The sequence below is a fragment of the Mixophyes fleayi genome, chromosome 11 (assembly GCF_038048845.1).
Source record: "Mixophyes fleayi isolate aMixFle1 chromosome 11, aMixFle1.hap1, whole genome shotgun sequence".
NCBI classification, from domain to species: Eukaryota; Metazoa; Chordata; class Amphibia; order Anura; family Limnodynastidae; genus Mixophyes; species Mixophyes fleayi.
In genome coordinates, this window is record NC_134412.1 from 55,666,884 (window position 1) to 55,676,080 (window position 9,197).

Here is a 9,197-nt window from a genome sequence, read left to right on the forward strand (position 1 = left end):
TCATAGGGGGTAAAAATCTTCCCTAAACCCGAAAGTGGCAATCAGATAAATACCCTGGATCAATAACCGCCACAATGCCCTGTACTATTATAGCTACATGTAGCATTTGTATATAGAAAAACATCCAATCCTTTTTGCCATCAGTCCTTCATGTAGTATGGCATTACATAACTTAACCACCCTTACAGGAAAGAATCCCTTCCTACCTATGTTGATGGTAAATCCTTTTTTCCATTCACAATTGATGACCCCCTGAACTCTGTGTGGCCCTTCACAAGGTTTTTTAGACAAATCTTTGTAATAACTTCAGCTATGTTTATTTGTATTAATTAGGTCACCTCTGATGAGCCTTTGAAACAAATCTAGGGCTAGATTTACTAAACTGTGGGTTTGAAAGAGTGGAGATATTGCCTATATCAACCAATCAGATACTAGCTGTCATTTTATAGAATGCACTAAATAAATGACAGCTAGAATCTGATTGGTTGCTATAGGCAACATCTCCACTTTTCCAAACCTGCAGTTTAGTAAATATACCCCCTAGTTTTTCTAGCCACTCTTTATAATTTAACACTTTCACTCCCTTAATTTATGAGATTGCTGTAGAGAGGACTTAGGAGCAGACAAAGTGGACAAAACTGCACTCCATTTTCAAGATAGGTCTATGTGTGCATCATACAGTGTCGGACTGGGGCATGAAGGGCCCACCGGGGAATGCAACACTTGGGGCCCACCCAAGGGGGTGTGGTCAGCCATCATAGAGGCGGGACCAGACTCTAGAGGGGGAGTGGTCAGTCCACGAAGGACAGATAGCACCTTAGTGCAGTATATAAACAAAAGACTCCTTGTGATTTCAGAGTAACTAACTAGTCACCACGACAGAAACGCTCATCCTCGCAGAATCACAGTTAGATTTGCCCGTATGTTTTAGAACACCTACACAGTGACATTTCACACTCAATCACGGACTTAACATTATTATGATTTTGCCACAACAATGTCACAGTTTATTTCTTGCATTTCATTAGTTATGCCACCCCTATAAAAGTCACATAGCTAGTTTGAGACAATTGGTGTATAACAATCTACTCTGCAATGAAAATCAAAGACACCTCAAGTTCTATTAGCAAAAAATGACACATACCCATTCAACATCCACTACGGGTCCTGCCAATAACGGTGTAATAACTGAATTCCAGGCATTTCTGAACACCAATGTTTAAAACTCTAACAGGACAGAAACTATATTAAACAATCGGCATGCTACAGGGTGAACAGACTTCTCTCATATAATCCAAGTACAGACAATATTATTCTGGGCCTTCCATAATGCATTCAGCCAAGTGATCTGGCGATATAAACATCTAACACAACGTAGAATGATCAACTCTCTTTTAAATATTCTTCAAACACAACTCCTACAGGCAATATATTATAATTTTTCACATTACTTCTAAGGATCGTAAGTTAGCCCTAGGCTGTAAGAGAAGCCCTTCCTGGTTACACACACACACACCGAGGACCTTTTCAACTAGCGAAGCTAATGTTATACTATACTTCTATCTTAGTCAAGATGTTTGGAAAGTTCAGCCTGCCAACAAATATGCAACAATATAAACAACTGGTTAAAATATACTTACTTACCCAAAAGTTGATCTCTGCAGCCTCTCTGCTCTTCTCCCTTCAGCGGCGCGGGAATATCAGCTGACAGGAGGAGGGGGCGGGTCACATGATCGCAGCTGCGATCGCATGTGAAAGATGACTGGCTGTCAGTGACAGCCAGTCATCTTTCAATTGTGATCGCAGCTGCGATCGCAATTGAGCAGCGGGTACGCAGCAGGGACGACGTGAGGGGCCTCCAGGTAAGCTCCGCCCACTTGTGAAAGGGGCTGTGGCCGTACGGTAGCCGGGCCTACCGGTGGTTTGACCGGTAGCCCGCTGGGCCAGTCCGAGGCTGGCATCATATACATTTAACTCCTTTTTTATGCACCCCAGCATTTTATCTGTCTTTGCAGCTACTACCTTGCATTGTGCTGATTTCAGCTTACTAGTTTTCCTAAGTCCTTTTCCATCTCATTATTTCACAATTGTATTCAATTTAGTGTGTAGGTAGCACATACTTTCCTACTTTTAGAGGCAGCTGTCCGGGGGGTGTGGCCAAGCGTGTTGCGTCATTAGGCTCCGCCCCTGTCAATCCATTTTAGCCAATCTTAGCAGGGGGGGCACGATTGCATTTAGCCCCGCCCCCATCATCTTCAACAGCGGCGACTTCTGGATCCGGGATTTTTGCCTGCTCTCTCGGGAGTCCGGGATAACTCCCAAAAATTCGGGAGTCTCCCGGACATTCCGGGACAGTAGGCAACTATGAGGTATCATAGTTATTTCCAATATTTAATCACCTCGTCACTGCCCAGTTTGCCAATTTGTCTACTATCTTGCTGTAAGTTTTATAAACCCTACATAACTTTGTGTCATCAGTAAATATGGACAACTTAAATTCTAGATCTACAAGGTCATCCCTTCACCCATTTCTCCCCTTACATATATACTTTTTCCCCAGTTTGTTATGTGCAACAGTACACTTTTGCAAAATACAAAATAAAATATATCATATATCAATTAAACTACAAAGATCTAGTCTGAAAAAAGCTGCCTCAAAAAAAAAAATCATGTAGCATACGGTTTATAGAGAGCTCACACTTCAGGGTTATATGATTTTGAATTATCCTTAGCAACTTCTACTTAGTAACTGCTCTTAAGATTATTGAGCCAAGCCATGAGTAACAAAATCTAGATTTATTAATTGCAGACTCAATTTAGTTGCAACTAAGACTTCTATTCAAAGAACTAATTCATCTTTAAGGATTTTATTCAAAGAACTAATTAATATTTCAGGAATAGACTTTTATGTAGAAACAACTGGGATAAGTGCCTTACTAAAAGATTATTCGATTTAAGCTATGTGTTCCATTTTTTAATAATATAAGTACAATTGTAAAAATAACAGAACATAAGTTGGATGCTTTCATTGTTTATGCTAGATGTATATTTTTTTTTAATAAAAGTTAGTAGGTATTCCTGTCTTACAACACTCTCCATCTGCCCCTGATGAGTCTGATTACTACCCTTTAAATTAGAGATGTTCACTGACCCCGTGTTTTGGTTTTGAAGAAGAATAAAAAATTCTGGCATGATACTGATAGAGTGGATCTTAAAGCATGTTGTGAAGATACGTGGTACCCAAATCACTCGGACACAGTATTAGGGGAAAAATAGAAAGATGATTTATTCTGCAGAACAGGATTAAATACAGCACAACCCCGTAACGATAGCATGTCCAACAAATGAAGAAATCAGTTCAAATAAATCCAGTGAGATATGTTCCACAGCGCATCTCTGGCAGAGCATCACCTCTTGGCCAAAAGTTAGTCACACAGGTGTCCAGCTCCAAGGGTAACCTCTTTTATCACCTCCTAATCCCACCTTGGGATCTGTCTATCCAGGGGAGTTGCAAAAGGTCTTGATTGGAGGGCTGCTTACACTATCCAGCCCCCTCCCCTACCTCCCCAGGTGTCCTCCCTCAGGTGACCCCTGCTGGGTCAGGCTTCTGGTTGGCTGTAGAGTTCACTAGTGGACTATAGGGAGCAAACAGAAATAACAATGATAGCTTAATTCACTTAACTCCTGATTGTTCCCTGTGGAGGTGGAATTTAACCCCTGAAGTACTTTTCCAAGGAGATATTATAATTACATCACTGATCCTTCCTGATAACAACATGGCTAAAAATTGCAGTTCAGGTATGGATTAGATTAAGGGGTTGTAACACCATACACCATGCCCGTTGCTTTACACTTGTCACATTCACTTCTCCCAACAATTTACATGCCTATTGTGTGATGATGATCTTTTAAATTGTGTTAAATAGTGGGAAGCACAAAGCCTATTTTATCAGCTTTTCACTGTAAATCTGTGGTTGCAAGAGTACTTCTCCTAATGCTCCATATTTGTCTTGAGATCCCTCACCTAGCAGTTAGAGTTTATTGAGCCAAATAAAAGAAAACATTTTTCAAACTATGATGTAAGGAGTGAATAATTAATAATAATTTAATTCAGCAGTGCAATGCTTCTGAGTCCATAGAGTACCTTGAAATGACAAGGGAAGGATGATTTCTCAGACCATCTGATGAGTGTGGAACATGATATTTTTTTTTCAATATTTTCCAAAGTTGCTCAGAATTCATGAAATTATAAGGAGGCACTGAAACTATGAGAAGCTGAAAAGTATATCTTATCTCTATCTGTTATGATTTACCTCCCAGTCTGATCTATATCCCTATCTATCCCATTGCATTTAAATTATTTTGGGTCCAAACTCGCTGACAAATGTGTAGCCAGCTTTAAAATAGCTGCCAGAAACTACTGCATTAAAGCAATGGCCTGCAGCTGAACCTAGTGGTCAAAGTTCAACTCTAGCAATGATGTCATCAAAAATGTTAGTGAATGAAATTTTTTATAGTTTAACAACCAAACCAGTATAAGTTAAAAGTATGACATGCCACCAAATATCAACCCACTTCAACCACAGCATGCACTTTTACAATAAATTACAAAATGTTAGTCAATTACAATACAAGTTGGATGTATACACTTTTAGTCATATAGATGTGCTTTCGTAACACAATTTTCCAGCATTGTTTGACAGGAGAGTCAGATTATTAATTTGTGCTGTTGGAGGACCCTGCTATTTAACTCTCAAGCTGTGGCTTCCTGCTTACCTCCATTCTCCCTCTCATGTTATTACACTGTCCTGTCTCATGCAGCCATGTCCTCACTTATATAATCACGTAAGTTGGCAGGTTACTGTCTCTGACAGCATCAATACATTTTCTCCTGAAAATACTCCATGCCGCTGTGAACATTTTGATGAACTTCAAAACTGGGGACATAACAGATGAGCAGGAGATGAGGATTGAATAAAAAAAAGTTCTGAGACCCAAGTCAAACACACCTTTAAAGCAGAGGTATCTTCTTTTTAAGGGCTCATATGATCAGAATTTTTACTTTGATCTTTATAAATTGATCCCACTATAGGAACAGGAAACATTCTCTGAGATCGTATGATCATAAAATTCTTTTAACTAAAACTTCTCACATATGTCTTGATTCTATAAATGTACACAATGGAAACTGACCAGACTTTGAAACATTGTACCTATTGTTCCACACGGTTGGCTACATTCTAAATGATATCTACATACTGATCTTATGACCGTTAGATGGATGAGATCTGATATATAGATATTCACATAAGGCTTCATATCGCCCTCAAATCCATCTAAATCAAGACAGGTAGAAGGTATGTGTAAGAAATTGCATCTGCGCTGTGTTTCTGCTGTTTTCCTTGTTCATAAATTGCACTTTCTATTGGGATTGAAATAAACAACATTGAGTGGAACCTCACCTTAGTCTTCAGTAATTGCTAAGCAGGAATACAACTTATTTGTAATTAGTGCTGTCCTGCACTTCAACTGATTTCACAAACATCTTGATTGTCTTATTGTTTCTCTCAGGGCACCAGGTGATGAAGAAGCTCAGGCTGAAAACCTTATTGCCTCAAAAGGTGATTAAAAAAGTAAATACAAATTGGTTTAATGCATACCTGCCACCATAAAATTTACCTTTTTTCTTTTTCCACAGCTCGGGGAAGTCAGAAAGCAGAGAACTAATGAGAACCTGTAAGTTTTTACAGAACATAAATGGTTAGAACAATCATGTTTTGCAGCAGACAAGGGTTTTGCAGGTTGCAAGTGGGAGACTCTTTGAAGCATTATATAGAAGTTTAATATGCAATAGTAATTAAGGGCCAGGGGCCTGATTCATTAAGGAACTTATATTAAGAAGTTTCTTATTTAAGTCTCCTGGACAAAACCATGTTACAATGCAAGGGATGAAAATTAGTTTTCTGTTTTGCACATAAGTTAAATACTGACTGTTTTTCCATGTACTTTAGGTTAGAAGCCTGAGTTGCACATTTTAAATACTCGGGTTCCCGTTCCCATTTTAAACACAAACCAAGAAGTAACAGACTCAGTCACATGTCAGAAGGGGCGTGATACTCCTTCATCTTTGGCACACATGGCATTACACACAGATTTACAACAGAAAGCTTTGGAACTCTATTATGACTCTTGGATGGACTGAGGGGCATATTCAATTGATGGCGTGATCGCCGAAAACCCCGCGCTCAAAAAATATTACCGTTAATATGGTAATATCTCGCTGGATGTCTATTATTTAGCTCAGTAATGCAAAGTATTTGCTATTTATCAGTGTCAAATAGTGGCTTTTATAAACCTTAGCTTGAATAACTTTCAAATGTTTAAAGACTGATCCAGACACGAATATAGAACAGGTTACAAAAGGTGGACTTGTATTTTTTTTTGTATTTTTTTTCAACCTCATGACACGTATAGTACAGGAAACTTATGTGCTAGACATAGATTTATAGAATTGTGACTCGCTCCATTATGTCTGTAATGCCCAAAATTATTTCATACCACTCCCTGAAGACATCAAACCTGCTTCTTTCCACTAAGCCAGGCCACAAATAATTACATTGTGAATAAGATTAGCAGTAGGGCATTGTGAAAAGATGACAGGGGTAAACTACTGAATAATAAACTCTGTAAGCAGGCTTTTTAGGAACATATAGGGGCATATTCAATTGTTAGCGTTACTCGGAAAAGTAACGCGGCGTGTGCACTATTACCGCTATTACATTAATAGTGCGCATTATTACCGTTATTACGGTTATATTGTTAGCGCTGCGGGAAACGCCAACAATTGAATATGCCCCATAGAAGCAATAGAAAGTTCTGCAACAAATATTTGTTAAAATATTTACATTAGTCAAGCACCCAGTGAAAATGGGATATTGCATCTTTAACATTGTTAAAAACGCATGTGAGTGGATATGGGAAAACGAAAAGAAAATTATAACCACATGCATATAATATGCCATATATGTATATTGATTATTAGTCTGTTCTTATGTTTATTAAACTTATCTTCCTTTTTAGGACCCCAGGAAATAACAGAAAACAAACTACGCAAAAAATGAAATAAACACTTAACTACTATTACCACCCTTCGTTTATCCAGGCCTACCCTCCTCGCCATGTCGTGCGTCCGCGCCATGTGTGATGATGTCAACGTCTTATTTACAGATTGTTTCTTAGTGCCGTCTGTGCTCTTCACTTGTAATGTCATAGCACTTATTATGTGGGCGATGTGGGAAGGGCGGAGAAATCAGGAACTTTAACTTTGTGACCAATGTTTGGTCCCTATGCTCAGTTACTGGACAGGCTGCATTACTGTACTGAATATCACTGACTGTAACAAATGCATTTATTGTCATGTTTTCTGAAGTCCTCTCTTCATTCTCACACTGTGAACCTCCTGGTTTATCAGTTTATCAAGACGGGTGTGTCAAATTGTGTCTATTTCTATAGGAGGTTGTGTTGGTCAGATGAAAATTGTGTTTGTGCCTTTAAATGTTATTGTTTGTGAATACTGTGGAGCCTAACACTATTGTTTGAGGTTAAGGTAGAGCCACATACTTTATGTGTACAGCACTGTGTGAGAATAATTACACCTCGTTACTGACAGAGCAGTGTACACTTGTTAAATGCAGATCACTGTGTAAGTAATGTAATAATAAAATCATATGCAGTACAGTGCATATATCACTCACAAAGCACTGTGAATCCTATGCAGAGTGCTGCAGGCTCCATTGTTTGTATTGATTGTAGTAGAACTAGTATACACACTCTGCTATAATACTCTGCAGGCTATATACTGCAGCTGCAGGGGATGTTAATCTTAATTTAAATAGCACAAGACTTCCTATGGAACTAGAACACACCTGAGCCTGCGTAAAAAGCAACGCGAGGATCAATGGAAAACACATATACCTGGCCAAATGACTTTGTTACTAAATCCTGTGCTGTTTTCTGCACCCAGACTGCTGCGCCCTCTCTCTGGTTCTCTAACTGCCTGCTCCCTGTGCAGACGTGGCTGTATCTGTAGCATGTTCTTACACATTCAAATGTAAAATCTCTGTCTCCTGAAATATGTACCGATCTGGCTGTGATTCTGGGGCGCCCCCTTTTCTTCTTATTGAACACTAGCATCTTTTTTATTGTGTGTGTATATCTAGTGACGTCAAACTAATGTGAAATAAACTTGTATTTCTAACCCTCCACCAGCTAGGGAAATTTACTTTATACGTTCCTGTTGTAGATGTGGTTATCATTGCTGCTGAACTTAGAGCAAAATGGGTAAATTCCAGTCCCCTTCGCCTTGTGACTCTTTCTATAACTCTTCCTATTGATCATATAACTGCTTCCAGAATGTCCTTCTATTGGCCCATATAACCTCACCTTTGTTTAACCATAGCCTATAAATCCTATTGTTTCATATAGTCTCTCTCCATAAAACCTGCTATAGCTTTATATATATATATATATATATATATATATATATATATATATATATATATATAAAACACAGATGCATATTGGTTCATATGACCCCTGTTTATTGCTAAAATTGATTTAAAGGACACCCCACAATTATTCCATTTTTTATGCACTAGCAGCACTATGACTTTCAGGAATAGTATAAAATGATTGCTTGGAGTGAGCGACCATTCCTCATAATTGCCAACTCTCCCGGAAAGACCAGGAGTCTCCCGAAATTCGGGTTGGTCTCCCAGACTCACGGGAGAGCTGGCATTTCTCCCGCATCTCGCAATTCCCTTGGAAAAATGCCGCGATTCTCGGTGAATCATGTCATTTTGGACCCGCCCCCCACGACAAAATGTCATTTTACTCATTGGGGGGGCCAAAAAAACGCCCCCCTGCCCTCTAGTCATGCCCCTCTCCCGGACGTCGCCTACTGAAAGTAGGCAAGTATGCCATTCCTATTTCTTCTTTTCCTAAATAATTGCATGTTTGATGATCGTGCCATCCACACAGCCATGCTCACTAGATGCTTCCTCCCACAGTCGCTGTGAGGCAGCAGTATAGCAATATAGAAAGCAGCAGTAGCATCTCCTACAAAGCCCTACAGGCCCAACTGCAATCCCTATATGTCATGTGGGCTCAGGTTATGTATGAGGGGGACAGACAAGCGA

General features: G+C 39.3%; 1 protein-coding gene across 2 annotated transcripts in view; it reads left to right on the forward strand.

Moving 5' to 3' along the window:
* LOC142106758 (FXYD domain-containing ion transport regulator 6-like) overlaps positions 1-8,262 on the forward strand; it is a 99,906-nt gene extending 91,644 nt beyond the window's left edge. For both annotated transcript variants that reach the window (XM_075189760.1, XM_075189761.1), the window contains 3 exons: positions 5,572-5,621; positions 5,699-5,736; positions 7,081-8,262. In XM_075189760.1, the coding sequence (XP_075045861.1) occupies positions 5,572-5,621; positions 5,699-5,727 (79 nt within the window). In that variant the 3' untranslated portion in view covers positions 5,728-5,736; positions 7,081-8,262. The remainder of the gene's footprint in view (positions 1-5,571; positions 5,622-5,698; positions 5,737-7,080) is intronic.
* Positions 8,263-9,197: the final 935 nt, after the last annotated feature.